The sequence below is a fragment of the Macadamia integrifolia genome, chromosome 2 (genome assembly GCF_013358625.1).
Source record: "Macadamia integrifolia cultivar HAES 741 chromosome 2, SCU_Mint_v3, whole genome shotgun sequence".
NCBI classification, from domain to species: domain Eukaryota; kingdom Viridiplantae; phylum Streptophyta; class Magnoliopsida; order Proteales; family Proteaceae; genus Macadamia; species Macadamia integrifolia.
In genome coordinates this window covers 15,571,560-15,589,745 of record NC_056558.1, presented here as the reverse complement: position 1 = coordinate 15,589,745, position 18,186 = coordinate 15,571,560, and the positions used below count along the sequence as shown (strand labels likewise).

At 37.4% G+C, this 18,186-nt stretch overlaps 1 protein-coding gene across 1 annotated transcript; it reads left to right on the top strand.

The window, feature by feature from the left end:
- Positions 1-665: 665 nt before the first annotated feature.
- LOC122070195 (CLP protease regulatory subunit CLPX1, mitochondrial-like) lies at positions 666-16,866 on the top strand (the record flags this gene model as incomplete). Its single annotated transcript, XM_042634325.1, is given in 15 exon segments — positions 666-695; positions 1,366-1,427; positions 1,618-1,715; positions 1,873-1,952; positions 2,407-2,457; positions 9,396-9,470; positions 9,555-9,632; positions 12,830-12,901; positions 14,165-14,235; positions 14,347-14,446; positions 14,630-14,734; positions 15,686-15,748; positions 15,871-15,993; positions 16,188-16,346; positions 16,571-16,866. Coding segments are annotated over 13 exon segments (1,068 nt in total). The 3' UTR covers positions 16,643-16,866.
- Positions 16,867-18,186: the final 1,320 nt, after the last annotated feature.

Here is an 18,186-nt window from a genome sequence, read left to right as displayed (position 1 = left end):
ATCGCAGGGAGTCTCTCATAGGCTTTCAGGAGCGCCACAAATGGGAGGGCAGTTCCGATGACTCCCAGACTCGCAAGATTCGAGCTGAGGCCAATTGCCCACGCTGCTCCAAGAAGATGGATCTACTCTTCTCCAATCGCCACCCCACCGCCTCTCCCATAGCTGCTGGCGACAAGGGTGGCTACCAGGCCGTCAATCTCTGCCGCAATTGCAAGGCCGCATACTACTTCCGCCCCCACAAGATGGCTCCCCTGCAGGGCAGCTTCATTGAGATTGGCAGGGTCAGGGGTGGAGCACCAAAGGATTCCGACAGGAAACCCGGCGAGAGTGGCAGTGAGGGTGACGGAAGCACCGCAAGTGGTGGTGGTGGTCCAGGCGAGGAGTTTGGGAACCGGCTTCGGGTGTCGTTCTGGGAAACGTTGAGGTCATACGGTGGTGACCCACCTGAGAGTTGGCCACCTCCACCAACACCACCTGGGGATAACGGGAATGGGCTGGCGGTGCACACGCCTCCAGGCCCACCTTTTGCTCCTGGCGTCAATGTCATACGGGCTGCCGGTCCTGGCGTTCCAGGCGGCGGTAGTGGGGAGAAGAGTGGATGGGGTGGATCTAATTTGGGAAAGGATTTGCCCACGCCTAAGGACATCTGCAAGGGCCTCGATAAATTTGTTATTGGTCAGGAACGAGCCAAAAAGGTGCATAATTTGTGATGCTTAACACCTCCACTGATTCATGCATGTTCAGTCTTTGTTCTTCTAGATGATATATAAGTATAATTTGTCAACTTAAAGACATTTTAGAGAAAGAAAACAGGAAAATGATTTCTTTTCATCTTTTTTTTTTTTTCCTTTGTATGATGCTTTGTGATTTTATTTGATGTTCAGCTCCAAGTGGTAATGCATATATGCATTTGAATTCATTTCCACGTTTTGGAGGGTATGTAAGAGGATAGTTCCCCTACTCTCTCACCCCCCAACACACACACACACAGTTTTTTTAATCTTTAATGAGTTGGTATGTGCATTTGAATGCGTCATATCATTCATTGATTAATTATATGCTTCTTCCTACATTGTCTGGGGTATAGCTCTGCACTCATAATTAGGATTTAAAAACAAAGTGCACATTTTTTCTCAGGTGCATTTATTGCTTTTCTATGCTCGGCTTTTTCTCTGTTATGTTGCTGTTGATGTCTATATGATCTATGATGTAAAAGCAGATATATTGAATGATAATGTAGTTATGTAATTTTATATTTTTGACCAGTTACTGAGGAGAAAAAGTGGGGGCAGGGGGAGGGGGTATTATGGATTTGGCTGCCTTTGGGATTTTTATCACACTTTCAAGCTTTCTTTCATGTTGCAGGTGCTCTCAGTAGCTGTGTATAATCACTACAAAAGGATATACCATGCCTCTTTGCAGAAAGGGTTAGTTTTTTTGCAGGCTTTTCAACTTGGTTTGTGGTTCAGTCGATATGAATCTTTGACTCATGCTGATAGACCCCAGTTTGTCCCTTGAGTTTCAATGAATTCTAAAGCAGTTAGAGTGCTTCTGGAAGTAAGTTGGTTATTGTTGTGCATCACTTGATAAAATGAATTTCTTGATTCAAATTTCCAGGTCTGGAGGGGAAGCAGAGAACCCTGAAACTGAAAACGATGATGATTCAGTGGAACTAGAGAAAAGCAATGTCCTCTTGATGGGTCCAACGGGCTCAGGTATGATCAGTGCTTGTGAATCCTGATGAACACTATCTACCATGCAGTAAATTAGCTCGAGTAGCTTTGATGATATCTACCACTTTCTTGCTGTTAGCATGATAACAAGCTGACAGGTTTAGATATTGCTATTCTGATTACATATTTCTAAGGACAGGAAAGACATTACTAGCAAAAACACTGGCTCGTTTTGTGAATGTGCCCTTTGTTATTGCTGATGCGACAACATTGACGCAGGCAAGTTGAATTCTTATCTTTTCACTGCACTGCATTTGTTGACGATGTCTGATTCCATCTTTAGCTGTCAGCATTTTGAGGTTGAAGAACTACTTCTCAGCCTTAACTACTTTTGTAGACTTGTTGTGTACTGACAATATCTCATTGCAGTTTGCTTGTTAGCCAAGCCCTTGTGGATAACATTTCTTTCCTGTGAAAGTTAATGTAGTACCATTAAACTTTTATTGATAAAGGAATTGTATTCATCTTTCTGAGTAAATTTAGAAACTCCAGTTGTAGGTAACCACAGTCTGTTATGGACTTATGGTCACTACTATTAATGCTGCACAAATTGGCTTCCAAGGAGTGCTCCACTACTGTAGTTAGATGCTAAATGTGATCATATTTATATATTGAAAATCTTTTTTTCCTTGCAAGGGTAAAAACTGAAACAATTGATCAATTTTTTGTTCAGGCAGGTTATGTTGGAGAGGATGTGGAGTCAATATTGTATAAGTTACTCACGGTATGGTTCACAATTGCTGCATGTAGTTTTACACACAGCTTCTTTGTCACATGCTGATTCATGTACTTAAAATGGTTGCATATTTGAAACTATAGTTGATCCTGGAGCACAGGTGCTCAGAAAACGGTTAATTGTTGCTTTAGTGTTTCTGGAAAGTTAACACGTGTCTTTTCTGTTTTTCAGCCTTTGGCTGATTACCTATTAACGGACTTTTGCCACTATCCTAGTTTTATTTAAATTACATTTAGCTTGTCTACTCTTCTCTTGAAAAAGCAGAGTGGATTTATTGTTTCTGGTACACTTAGATGCCCTTTGTGTGTGCTTTCAATAATTTTCTTTAATATTTGCAGAGAAATGAACCAGAAAAAAGTTTCAATTTGAACTTTTGGGTTTTTCTTCTTTTGCAATCATAATTATTCAATTCATAAGTATATGGATTGTCCTTTAGTGACTGGTACATTCTAGCATTTAAAGGGTGGTTTTGTCTTAAGAACTTTGGGATATAAATCATGGACACTTGGCTCTTCATGAGCCCCTATACAGCTCTACTCAACTCAGTTCAACTGAGCCTTTTCCCAACTGAAAATTGAGACACATGGGTGTTTGAGAGAATTAGCAATCCTGAAGATAATTTCAATGTCATAATATTCTTTGGGAGAGAATTTGGTGAAAGATATTGGGAGTTCTATGGGAGCACCTTCTGCTACTAGTCATGCTAGAGAATCCTTGACTGTAGTCCTTAAGTTTAACATCTTCTCCTTTGCATGCAACTAACTATATTTTTGACATAATTTTAATGTCAAGGGAATTTGTGAGCTTTTTCACTTGCCTAAACTGTGGGGCCTAACCTTATGAGCATTCCCTCTTTAGTTAATAGATACATATAGTAAATAATCATAAGAAGAGAAGGTCTCTTTGTTTTGTTGTCTGAGGATGAAAGATGCCTTCCGTGTGTTTTGCTTGGTCTACTAGGGACAGCTTAACCTTTTTTGGAGTTAACTGAGACGAAGGAAAGGCCCTTTTTATATTATCTGGATTTTTCTTTGGTTTTTTTTTTCTCCCCCCCTGTTAACAGGAAGAATGGGTGAATGTTTGTGTATCTTTAACTGATCACACAAGTCCCTTATTTATAATATAAAATCATGATAGAATCATGATAGGAGTCATGATAGAAATACAAAACAGAAAATATAAAGTATTTACAAATATACCCTCTATCCAACCGCCCCACTCTAATTAGGGTTGGTGGAGGGGGGAAAGCCCCAATGTGCCCCTGCGGCACACTAATCCTTATTCTACTCAAGTGGTGCATAGATGTCACACATGTCCAACTTGACTAAACTAGGATGAAACAGCTTTCCAACCAGCTCTTTAGTGGATACATCAGCTAATTAATGTAGGAATGGATTTGACAACCAAACCAGACCCAAGATTGCAGGAAAGTTAAACCAAAGAACAACCAATAACCACCCAATTGTAGACAGCAACAACAGTCCAACTTAAACCAGTCAACAGTCCTTGAAAAACCAGAATTATCAGATCCAGAATCTAGAATTTCAGGTAGCAGAGTTTGCACCAACAAATAGAATTTCAGCAACAGAAATAGAGTATTTGAATAAGGTCCAATTAGAATCAAAATATCACAGGAATAGATAACCAAATCAGAACTTGATTATGATAGCAGGTCCTGAGATCTGACAGTAATTTTTGGAACTTCAGTAGAGTATTATTAAGGAACTAATAACAAATCTAATTATTGATTAGAAGGTCCAGTTCAGTGGAGAATAAAAGCAGCAGTCAACTTCAACATATTAAAAAAACAGAAATCAATTATGGGTAGAGAACACTATCGGCCAGAATTGAAGAAAACTTAGAACTAGACAAACCCCTTGTCTGATCAGCACCAAACTTGGATCGAGTCCTCCTCTGGTTGATCCTAACAACCGACCAGAATCACAAGGCCATCGGGTGGCTAGAACTCCCAACAGAATAGGTCGACAGAATAGGGAAAAACAGAGATTCAGAACCCAGAAAAATTCTGCAGAATGGTTCCGTTGCTTACCTGTTCTACTAGAGAAGATAATCCAATAAAGAAAACCAGAAAATAATAGCAACCCACTTGGACTTCTTGCCACAGAGTGTCGATTGGATCAAACACCAATCCCTATGCCTTGATCAAACACAAGGAACAGCCAGGGGTACTAGCGGCAGCAACAAGAGATTTGTTTCTTATTAGTCAAAAATCGTGGTCATAAAAGAGCCATATCCTTTATTTATAATGATGGGGAGGGTTTACAAATAATAGTAACTCAGAGTTACTAAATCTGAGTTACAAAAAACTGATTACAAGAAGTTACTAAAAACTGGAAATTGGAATCTAATGAAAATAGAAACTAGTCTTGACAGAAATTAGAAACTAACAATGACTTGAAATTGGAAACTAATTTAGGATGTCAAAATAGAAACTAGTCTTGACAGAAATTAGAAACTAACAATGACTTGAAATTAGAAACTAATTTAGGACTTCAAAATAGAAACTAAATAACTAATTAGTAACCCCATCAGCAGTCCAAATCGTGGGCTGACTTGGACCAGATCTGGGCGACCCAGTCAGCCACTTGGGTCAACCTTGGTCTTGGTTCTCTGATGCGGATCCATGTTCCAAAAGTCGGAATCGGATCGCTTAGGGCCCACTTAAACACTCAATAAAACAAAGGCAACACCCAATAACAATTGTATTGAAATAAAGCTTCAATTAAATGGCAGAATTGTAATTAAGCTGAAGTTTCCAATGAAGGTGGCAGTTTTGTAAATAAATGGAACTTAACCAAAGGAAAACCAAAAGTGACTTGAGTGGAAAGCAAAACGTATGGTCAAGGACAAATTAGGAATAGGGACTTAAAATAAGGACAAACCAGAATAAGCATAAAAGGTAAGGGTACTTTAGGAAATAGGAAAGAAAATTACAATTACTCACTTATGAGGTTGTCTTCAACCTCATGACAGAAAAAAAAAAAAAAAAAAAAAAAGATGGCGGTGATGAGAACTCTCTCCCTGCACCTCGATTCAGCCCCAAACCTTGGGCGAAGCTTGGATCCTCTATGCACCTTTGATTCCCACCGAAAGACACTTCGAAACACCAAGCAAAGAAGAACAGTTCCTCTGCAAATCAGATCTGGGCGGTAGTTTTAAATAACCTGAGTTGCAGGTTTTGTGGCTCACAGCAGGAAGTATTTTCAAGTCTGAGATTTAAAGTTTAAGGTCGCCTTTCCATGGTGAACTAATCCCCAAAAGTTGCTAAAGAAAGAAGATGAGATGAAGGAGAGCTTTCGACTTCTATGGGTCATCAGCTTCCTCTCAAAACAGGGCAGCAAGGGTCACTGTGATACCCTCCAACAATAATAGTGAAGAAGAAACCAGCGATTGATGGGGGAAAGGGGAAGATGAGAGATTTCAGTGGGGATAATAGAGAGAAAATTTCAAAGAGGGAAAAAAGGGAAAATCGGCAGCCATGGTTTTCATACCAAACTCTTAATCAAATTTCTATTCTTCAAATCTAAAACTGAAATTTCTCCATGAGTACATGTCCAATATAAAGGAAAAAAAAACAAACAATTAATGGAAACTACTTGAAAGGAAGCTTTTCTAAAATTAGAAGCTAGCTAATTTAAAAAGAAATTATTTCTAAAACAAAAGAAAATCAAATCAAAAGATTTTTTTTTTCTAAGTCCATCGTGCATCTGCATCTGCATCTGCATCATTCTCCTTGTGTAAACCCTTGTTGGTACTGCATCACTAGTTGATTACCAGAGTTCACAAAAGGAACCCAAATCAAACCAACATCCAACTTCTCTTTGATAAAGTGTCTAATCAACCTCCACGTGTTTGGTTCGGTCATGGTGTACTGGATTATGAGCAATACTGATAGCAGCCTTGTTATCACAGTAAAACATCATAGAAAGACGTACATGTACACCAATATCATCCAAAAGTGTACGAAACCATCGTAACTCACAAATCTCCTGTGCCATGGCACTAAATTCTGCTTCAGCACTAGATCTGGTTACCACATTCTACTTCTTGCTGCGCCAAGTGACAAGATTCCCTCCTATAAAGGTACAATAACCAGAGATAGATTTTATTTCGGGTGAACCAGCCCAATCAACATTTGTATAAGCTTCAACTTGGAGGTGATCATGAGGTGATAAGAGGATCTCTTTTGCTGGAGTTGACTTCAAGTATCGTAAGATACGCATAACAACTTCCATACGTGAGGAATAGGGATCATGCATAAACTGACTGACCAAACTCACAGTCACAGCAATGTCAGGTCGTGTATGTGAGAGATATATCAGTTTTCCTACCAACTGTTGGTAGCGGCCTTTGTCAACTGGTTTACCCTCCTTTTCCTTGAGCCGGCTACTAGCTTCCATAGGAATATCAGAAGAATGACAACCCAACATTCCTGTCTCGGACAACATATCAAGGATGTACTTCCTTTGAGATAGAAAGATGTCTTTTGATGACCTGGCAACTTCAATCCCAAGAAAGCACCTTAACTTTCCAAACACTATTTCCGTACTTAAAGGTTAGGTTTGCTTAAGTCTAATTTTGTTTTGAATTTGGTTTGGCTTACTTTTATAAACCTGTTACAGCTCCAGGTTTATGCCAAGACAGAACTCTTATTAATTTTTCTCTTTTGGAAGTACTGTTATTAAGGGTTTTGAGCATTTATACACTATTTCTGTACTTCTGTCATCTATTTTACGTGTTTCCATATTGAAAATTTCCCCATTATCTCCTATCCTGGCCACCCCTTTCTTGCCCATGACCTGCATTGGGTTTGGGTTTTGTTAATCAGATGGGGTTGGGTTCTGGTTAGCCAAGCTCTTACTTATCTGACTCATTGCTAGCCCTTCACAGCTGTTGAATCAGTTCCCACTTAGCACCAAGAGTCAATGCAAAGTACCTGCAGAACAATATTGCTTTGGACTTCCCCTCAGTCTTTCCTCTTGACAATGTGCCTTTAGTGGTCTTACTCTATGTAGTTTGGTTGGTGAATTGGAAGTATGTTTGCCTATGCGACTGGCTGCCCCCACAGGCATGTTCAGTCTTTTTCTGTGGGTGAGGTTATACTTTTTTGTCCCATAATTTTATGTTTTTTTCATATCTATTTCATTGGAGTAATTTACTGCACAACTCCTTCCCCTTAAAATGAATACTTATGATAACTTAATTACCATTATGGAAATATATGATGTCACCTCTATATTCTAATTGGGGTAATTTATCTTCTGCAAATAGTCCACTTCTAATGAGCTCTCTTAGGGCTTGGGGAGATTGAATGTTACCTAAAATGATTTATGACTCCTTGCGGATGGGATTGAGTTTTGAGGAGTCAGAAGTGGTTGTGGGTTAAGGCTTATACTTGTAAAACTTGATTGACTGTAGTTCATGCCATCTACTGCATTTGTCACAAATGGAAGAGCCCTGGCTATGCCTATGTATCATTTCAACCTGCAGACTGGATCTGCCTGGATTCAAAATAGTATCTTCTTTGGAGAGGATCCAAAAAAGGGATACTTGTGTTTTGCTCTTTCTGTTTCTTTGCTTCATATTGGCACTGTCTGGTTGCAAGTAAAGGGAAAGGAAGGGAAGGGAACTGAAGTCAGTTTTGCAAAGAAAAAATATTTTGTAATTATGATTGTGTATCCCCATTTAGTTGGGATAAGGCTGAGTTGATTTGAGTATGATTGTGTAACCTATGTAAAACTCTTACCATAATTGGTAAATATATTTTCCAGACGTAAAATTTAATTACTTTTCAAAATCAAAGGGATTTGGTTGCAAAGTAAAGTAAAATTTATTAACCATATTTAGATTGTTTTGGAGTTAATTACTACAGTCTTTTGAGGTAATGATTACTAAGGTTTCCACTTTCTTATTGATTTGATTTCGCTTCCCTTCCCTTCCTTTTATTTCCCCCGCAAGCAAACGGAGCCATTTGCATTTCTTCTCATCCTTTTGTTTATCCTTTTTGTAGGCTTGATCTCCACTTTATAACTTTTGGTTTGTAAATTACTGGTAAAGTGATTGGCTACATGGAATTCAGTCATGTTCCATATGAATATAGAAGAAATATGAAAGGATAATTTTCAGCTTAAGTTAGCCACTAGTGGTAACAGCTTATCTGGAATCTGACCCGTTAATTGTATTATTTTAGGTACAGTTGGTGGTATGGTGCAGTGTTTTGGGTCATGTTGGCATGACTGATATCATATGAGCTATCTTCCCAATCTGAACCCATTGTTTTATTAGTTGGGTCTGTTCAATTCAGGTGCTTTTATGTCAGTTTCAGATGGGGCATGTGGTTTGGACAAGGATTCTTGAATGAGATAAAATAGATGCTCTTCTAGGCCTTGGGTTCCACCTGTCTGAGCACTATCTTTCTAGGGGCTTAATTAGGGATGTCAGGGTTCAGCGCAAGTTTGGCTGACATGATATTTATGCGTATTTAATCAAATCCAAACCCAATCCAGAACTTAAATATGCTTTACTGAACTTGAAAACCTGCCTCATTGGGACTTGGTAGGTTTTTCAGTTTCAACTTGTGCATTTATGTCCTGGGGTTTAATCTCTGGTCCACACTTTGTGGTTCCTAGCTATGTGTGCATGCTACATGAAATCTTTAGATATACAATGTAAATATACCTGTATTTGTGTGGACAACTCTTTTTGCATGTTCTTGTACAGATATTACTTTTTATTTTCATTTTGAAGCATGGGTTGATTGTGTACTTCCCCTCATCTCTTTCCCTGAAACATAACTTTTATTGTTAATTATTCATGCAGTTTTAAAATATTTTTCAGTCTGGATTATCACTCTGATTTCTGTTTCTATATTCACATTTTTTTATCATGTTAAACATGGTATTCAGGTTGCTGAGTTTAATGTGCAAGCTGCTCAACAGGGAATGGTCTACATTGATGAAGTCGATAAGATAACAAAGAAGGTTTTCTTTAATTACCAACATATGGATTGTATGGTTAGATAACTATAGCCAAATGATCGTTATTTAATACACTTTTTTCCGCAGGCTGAGAGCTTAAACATTAGCAGAGATGTATCCGGTGAGGGTGTTCAGCAAGCATTACTAAAAATGCTTGAAGGAACCGTGAGTACATCAACATTATACTGCTTCTGTCATTATTTTTAAATTTATCAGCTGATTAATTCTCTTTTTCTTCCCAATCTTTGGAGGTGAAAAAATGTTGGTGGGTGTTCTATCAATGTTATATTTTCGGTTATTTCTTCTCATTTCTCCATGGGTCAGAGCAACCAAAAATAAATAAATAAAATAAAATGTATGTGTGCTAACGTATTTTGGCATAATACTAAGCTTATAGATTTTCTCTTCACATTTGAGTTATTCTGATGAATTTGTGACTTTTATTTATAGTGGGCTAATGGCAATCGTGGTTTTTTACCAAAAAAAATAAAAAGACAATCATGGTTGTTCTACTTCTATGGTAATCACTTTAACATGTGGTCCATAGCATTGAAGAAATCTTGCATGACTGGGATCAGGTCTAGCACAGTTTTGGTCTGCCTTCAGAAGTGTGAAGCTGCTTTCTTTGCTCTTATTCAATAGGGAAAAGGAATGGTGAAGAATTCATACATTCTATTGTTGACCATTAAATGCATCAGTTCCGGTGTCTGGAAATTTAATTTCTGTACATTCCACACCAGGTCGATTTTCAAGAGAATGAACAAAATGTTAATATGTGAGAGTTGTTAATCACAATCTTCTTCCTCAATGCCTTGTTCCAGTGAGACCAAGTCCTTCCTCCTTTTTATATTTTCTTCCACCTTTTAGAGCCTTTAACATGCACCACTGGTACTCTTTCATGCCCTTGCTGTCAATGGCCTTTATTTCACATAGCCAAACCGTTTCATGTGGGACTCTCCTTTGTGATATCACCGTGCTACTTTAGCTGTGTTATTTCTGTAACTGGTAATTTGTTTTTCTTAGTCTTGCTGCTTATGAATATAGTCATATTGACATTGATGCAGGCCCAGGCTCAGTAACAATCCAATGAAAACACAACTAAAAGGTACAACTAGGAAAAATAAAGTCGTACCAGAAATCTGAATGAGCCAGATGTTATCTACTTACTATACTCTCTTCTTAAACCATGTCTCTCAGAATCCATCTTATGCTAAGAAGTCTGATGCCTTGACTGTTACTGGACCATTTAGCTGCGGTAATTTATACACTGCAAATGCGGAACTCGTTGGGAAATGTGATATTATCTACCCCAGGATAAGATGGTGAAACTTAAAAAGGGAAAACTTGAAAAACACTGATAAATTGGTAAAACAGAGAAGGTGGGATTTTGATGGAGATACTAATATGATTTTGAACAAGATGGCTACTTATATTAAGAATGTAGATAAAGAAGTTCTAGGTGAGTCTAAAGGAAATTGACATTCATCTAGGGAACTTGGTGGTGGGATGAAGTCCAAGCAGCTATTAAGGCTAAAAAATCTAGCATTAAAACTTGTCAAAGGACTAAGGGGATGGGGAGGATTTAAAAAGGTATAAATTTGCTAGAAATGAAGTTAAGAGGATAATAGAGAAAGCAAGGACAGAAAAATGAGGATCTCTATAACATTTTGAGCACAAAGGAAAGGGAAAAAGATATCTATAAACTAGCTAAAACGATGGAGAAAGAACAGAGATTTCAGCCACATTAGATGCATTAAAAGTGAAGATGATAAAGTATTAATAAGTGATGAGGATATCGAAGAGAGACGAAAAAACTATTTCTACAACTTTCAAAATGAAACGATACAAGTAATAGTGTTTTAAAAGATTGTAGTACCCATCAAGAAACTACATGTCCTTGATATATATATATTATATACAAAAAATTTGGGGGGGTATGGAGTAAAGGAAGTTTTAAGAAGATGAAATTAGGTAAAACAATAGGTCCAGATGGTATTCTAGTAGAATGTGGAAGAGTTTAGGAATTAGTGGTATAACTTAGCTGCCTAAGTTGTTAGAAACAAGTTTATGAGCACAAGAAAAATGCTAGATGAATGGAGGAGAAGCATTGTGGTTCCGATTTATAAAAATAAAGGAGATATTCAAAGTTGTAATAACTATAAAGGAGTAAAACTTATGAGCTATGCTATGAAATTACGGGAGAGAATATATTTAAAACCAGCTTGAGACAAGAAAGTGATATTTTGGATAACCAATTTGGTTATGTTAGGAAGATCAACCACATAAACAATTTATTTGCTGAGGAGACTTAGTGGAAAGATCAACCACATCTGAGTTTCTTTACCACCACTTGAAGTTGAAGGTGAATTTACTTATTCTTTAACTGGAAATTTATGTTGGACTATCAAATGCTCCTACATATTGGATGAGATTACCTCCTAGTATTTATAGTCAAGTGAATTCTGAGCTGTTGCTTGTGGGAAAACTGAACAGACTTCTTTTAAAAACTCGTAGACTTAAACAAGTTAGTTATAATAATATCACGCTGTATGGATACTAACAAACCTGGTAAAATAACTATTGATGCATAATAGATATACTTCTCTGATGATTGTACACGAGAATGAATCATTATTTGTCTAAGTTGTTGGATCTTTTATTATATTATAATTTATAAAAATTTGGTCAAGGAACTATCACTGTTGATATGGGTAGGGAGCTATGTGCTACTTATTAGATACGTTTGTTTTCCGGATGCTTCTCAGTTAGTTTTTTTTATGTAAAACGGTGTTTAGTACTTTAAGCTTGGAATAGGTATGTCAGTCCTTGATTACTACCTGAAGCTTTCTGCAATAGTTGACATTTTGAACTTAGGATGAAGTCAAATAGCTATGTAGCTGTAATGATAGTTCACCACTGTTTGCAAAATTTCAGACTTTACTTGAGTATGTCATCAGTTAGTTTACCTACAGATTTGTGATTGGCAATGAATCCTTTTAGATCCCATGTGTTCATGGGGATAAAATCCCATCACCTTGGTTATAATTTTTTTTTTCTGTTGTTTGTAAGGGCTGGTATGGTAGGCTTTTCTTTTGCTGTTGTTTGATTTGTTTATTGCTTGATTGTCTAGGCGTCCAGGTGGCTTTGTCTGGACTGGCGCCTTACTGGTGTAACCTTAAATTTTGCCCCCTCTACCACCTTGGTTTGCGCTTAGTCGCTGACAACTATGGTTTATTGACTTTTAACTATATACAAACGTTTTTCTTTGCTCTGAATCTTAGCTGTCCATAGACAGTAATATGATTACTTGATTGGTTCTGAGACCAGATATATAACCATTTTGTTGGTTGTCTGAAGTATAGCATTTTCTTGGCCAGATAGTGAATGTTCCTGAGAAAGGAGCTCGGAAGCATCCTCGTGGTGATAACATTCAGGTAAACTTCCTAGTGTAGTTACTATATACAACTTTACAAGCTTATTCAGAACCCTCATGGTGATTATGTTTTCCCTTTTGTCTCCTTAGATTATGTTCATTCAAAAGTTTGTTATAGTTGCTAGTCTCTGAATACATTGGTAGCTATATATTATGATTTCCATATCAACTTCATTGAAGATATAAAATTTTTGAGTGAAACATTCTTCCTTTCCCTGTCATCTTTGTTTTTACCATCGGTGTCTTCAATTTTGTGCAATTTTATTGTTTTAATAAAAAATGATTCCAGATATGATTGTGGTCCTTATATGTTTGAAGGTTCATTAGATTTACAAATTGTGCAGGTTTTGTATTTTTGGTTCTAACATTGATACATAGCTCAAAGGATCTAACTAGGATTTATTTTTCACCAATGTTTCTTCTATGTGATTGAACCTATTTTTGGTTCTAACGTTGATACATAGCTCAAAGGATATAACTAGGATTTATTTTTCACCAATATTTCTTCTATGTGATTGAACCTTTAAAATTAAAAGCCAAAAATGTTTTTCTTGTAGAATTTCTTTCATTTATCTACTTTAGTTAATCGTTGGTGCAATCCTATCCTTCTAAAAGATGCTCGTCAACTGCGATTGAGCAGATCTTGAAGACCTTGCTTACAGAGGGCTAAGGGAGAAGGTAGGTTTGCTTATCAATTGAGAGGTGGTCTGTAATTTTTTTTTTTTGAAAATTTCTGTAAAAAATTGCAAATATTGAGAGTCCGTGAATAGTCCACGAATAATTCAGCCTGAAAATTTTTGGGACTTGAAAAAAATTGAGCCTTTGAGAATAATTTGTGAACAGAATAATTCAGATTGAAAAAAATTCTGAATCTATACAAAATTTCCAAAAAAAGGTTAAAGAGAGGGAAAATGGATAAAATTCAAAATCTTTATGAAGTTTCCATTAAAAGAAGAAGAAGAAGAAGAAGAAAATAGACCTTCTTTATTCTGAATTTTTGAAACATAAATGACTTGAGTGGTTGGTAGAGACAGAGAAGCGGGAGAAAGTGTGTATATCTTTTATCGGGATTTCAAATTGGATGGTGGGGATGCTAAGTAATGCAGTATTGTAAATTGAAATATCTTTTAGGCCTTTCTTAGGCTAGATTTCCATGCTATAATTTATCTCCTCCTCTTTTCCCATGTTTGAAATTTACAATTGTTCTCATACCAGCTGTTGCACTGCCAATTATATCCTTTAACATAGGTCAAATTATTGGCAGATAGATACAAAGGATATCCTTTTTATATGTGGTGGAGCCTTTGTTGATTTAGAAAAGACAATTTCTGAAAGGTATTTCCATATGAAGTTATTTTTTGGAAGAAGTTCTTTTTACCTTTTTTCTTATTGCTTGTAGAAATGGAGTTTTTAATTATCTTTGAAACTTCCATTTCTGTTCAATAGACAACAAGATTCTTCAATTGGCTTTGGAGCACCTGTTCGTGCTAACATGAGAACTGGTGGGCTAACTAATGCTGCAGTGACATCATCCTTGCTGGAAACGGTAAGAAACATGATACTTTGGTGCTGAAAAGGCAGGAATGGTTGCATTTCCATTTTTGAGAAATTTCTTATGTTGTGTTCCTTGAGAGCTGAAAATTGTAAAATTTCTCTGTTTCCCCATCTTTTTCAACTTTGGTCATTTTCAAATGGGAACACTGAAGTCTGAAAGTTCTTTCATTTTCAGGTTGAAAGTGGTGATCTAATTGCATATGGGCTAATTCCAGAATTTATTGGACGCTTTCCAATTCTAGTTAGCTTGTCAGCACTTAATGAGGACCAACTTGTTCAGGTAATTTATATGTATGTTAATTCCCCCCCACCCCCCCAATAAATAAATAAATAAATAAATAAAATAAAATAAGATCTCTGGGTTGATTGATTGGTTGTGTATGTGAAGAATTAGTAGTCTGTGAAGGTCAGATATGATGCCGGTAATTTCCCTTGTCTAGCTTTATCTATAAGCATATGCTGCTGGCCCATGCAAGTGATGCTAAAAGATTTTTTTTTTTTTTTTTTCCTTTTCTTTTGAGGGCGGGGTGGTTGAGGTTGGAGAGACCTTGTGGATTCTCCGTTGACTTGAGTGGATTTTTATTTTTTTATAATAAATTCCGATGAATACTTGTCGTGGATATGGAGGCTGCTGTCCAATTCTAATTCTTCATGGGACTTGGTTTTCAACTCATAATGATATGGTTCCACCCAATGATTATAGGGATCAACACACGTGTAATTGGCTCTGGTCCTTTAATAAGCTTGTCATGCATAGAAATGTGACAACTGCAGAAACCATCCTTGAGGTTTCCTTGATATTCACCTCAACATGCAAGAAAATGAAAAATAAAATAATGAACTATTTGGTGTCCCGTTGTCTTGAGCAGTCCAACCGAGGTATAATTGGTGGTTTGTTTGTAAACTCATTTAAGAATAGGAAAAAGGAAAATGTTTAATTTGTAGTGGTGTCTATTATTTTCCCTCTCTTCTTATGAATCCTGGGGCTTGTTTTTTTTTTTTTATATACTTTCTCCAGCAATGAAGGAGAAACTAGGGGTCAGGTAGAGCACACTTGACTAATTCAGCATTTGAGAGTTCTGATTTATTTGTGCTTTTCCACTTTCTATTAGTTTTGCTAAACATGAATTATACCAGTCAAACTTCTAGGTTCCAGAGCTTTGTGCATTCTTATATCCTCTTCCTTTTGGCAAGCTAAAATAGAATCTGAATGCTCTATTTTCTGCAATAGGTCCTGACGGAGCCAAAAAATGCTCTTGGTAAACAGTACAAGAAAATGTTTAGCATGAACAATGTAAGTTTTGGTTTGCTTTTAGCTTCTAGCAAGGAACATGAATACATTTTCCTTTTTATATTAATGATTGTTTGAGATTGTCTAGACCTTCATGAGATGGTTAAGATTCTATTACATTTCAGGTCGAGCTACATTTTACAGAGAATGCACTGAGACTGATTGCAAAGAAGGCCATGGCAAAGAACACTGGTGCAAGGGGTTTGAGGGCCATATTGGAAAACCTTCTGACTGAAGCCATGTATGAGGTAGTAACTTTTGTACATAACAAATAATGTTTTAAATTGTTGATCCTTGTAATGAAGTCAACCACCATTTCAGCTGCCTTGGCTGCTATGGAATATTAACGTCATTCAGCAACTGGTATCACATTGGTTGACAAAATTAAGAAGTAAGGTGTGATTTCATTTCCTAATTCAACCACTTATTTGAACTCATTCAGATACCAGATTTGAAGTCAGGAAACGAAAGAATAGATGCAGTTGTGGTCGATGAAGAGACAGTTGGGACAGTGGATGCCCCAGTACTTGGAGCAAAGATTCTTCGGGGAGATGGAGCACTGGAACGATACCTTTCTAAAACCAAGTCAAAGGATACTGTGGTACGTACTTGATCAATGCTTTTGTATGAAGTGAAATGGTTGCACTACAGGGTTATGGGCACTGAGTCACCCAGTCCAGTGGTGTCCACTGTGTTGAGCAGCTGGAGTGCCTGTAAGGCCCTTAAGCCTGTAGTGCTGCAATTTCTTTTGCATGAAAACCCAGCTGACATACAAATGCAATTCGTGCGGTTATGATTGACCACCTGTGCTTTTAATGTCTGCAGGTGAGAGGTGAAGTGTTGGAAGGAGAGTTGGAGAGAGAACAAGAGGTCTCAACAAGAGCCATGAGCATGTAGCTGTTGTTGGCTTGTGTAAAATCTCCTCTTTATATATATATCTCATTGGAAATTTGATGCAATCATCTCTTGTAAAACACAGCAAGGCTTCTGTTCAATTGGAAGGGGAAAAAAAAACAATGAAAAGAAAAACTGGAAGGAAAAATGTACATGCTCATTTAGAAACTGTAGCTTGTATAAAACATTTTTCTCATTCAGGAAAACGGGGTTCACATTTTACCTCATTCAATGCCCCACGCGCAATACACCCTCTTTATCAACAAGATCTCTGTTTGGTGTGTGGGATTGTAAAGGTGAGACGATAAATGTTATGCATTCAAAAAGTATGCATGTTGTTGAAACATGGAGGGTGGAGATTGGTGTAAGTGTGTGTGGGGAATCTATTCTTCTTCTCAGCCAGACAATGGCGAAGGGTGGGTGGGTGGGCGGGTGGGTGGGGACAGAGTTTGAGATTACTTGTGATGTCAAAATGAAGTCTGGCAAAAAGAGTTTCCATGTTGTATTGACTCAATTGGTTCTGTTGAAGTTAGTGCCTATACTGATTACCGACTCACCCCAACCTCTCTCAAGTGGACGAGGGCTCCCTCGCCTATGCTATTATTTAATGCAGCACAGCACAGCACATGGGTGAACCTCCATTTTCACCCTCGGCCAACACCCTCCATCTTCTCATGCCAGAGCCTCGCAACCTCTGTCTCTCTCTCTCTCTCTCTCTCTCTCTCTCTCTCTCTTTTCTATCAGCCAAACCCTGACCCAATCGTCATCTCCCCATCTTACTCTACTGTGAGGAAATCTGTTTATCTAAACTCCTTCGACTCTAGGATCTGTTTGTTTTCATCTTCCAAAATCCACCACAGGCAGGGCCCTCCGATTGATAGAGATCGAGGCGTAGTTGGATCTAAGTCAGAGATCAGTCCTGCTAGCATCTACAATCTTTTTTTTTCCTTCGCCAGGGAGTTGTAGCCATCGGGCGTTGGAAATTCAAGTTAATCTTTCCAACTTTTAAGATGTCATGAAATTTGATCATAATATGAGGCTCAGAGGTTTTGAAAGAATGTATAAACCCTTAAAAAAAAAAAAAGGGAAAATAACGGTTAAATGGTATGTTTGTAATTTTGGATAAAATTTGGACCTATAAAATTGTAGGTCTTTTTATATCTCTCTTATTAGTCTTTATTCTTCTTTACCGTGTGTGGTAAGAAACTGGATTAAATTATTTATGGGAAAAAAGGAGTTGCATATAATATTATAATATTATGAGACAAATATATACCACAGCAGTGCAGCTCTATTTCCAGCATAAACAATTCCTTCCTTCCTCCCTAGTCCAGTAGTCCCTCCAATACCACGTGCTGCTGCTGTTTAGACTTTAGGGGTGTACTACAAAAACTTTTGACAGCCAGGATCTTTACTGGGTATTTTAAGGCTATTGGGATTTGGGAGGATGAATATCCATGAGCTGATAGCGTGCCGACCCAGCCAATTGGAAGCGCGGTAGATATTTCATTAATTATAAGTTTATAATTAGGGGAAATGTTATTTGT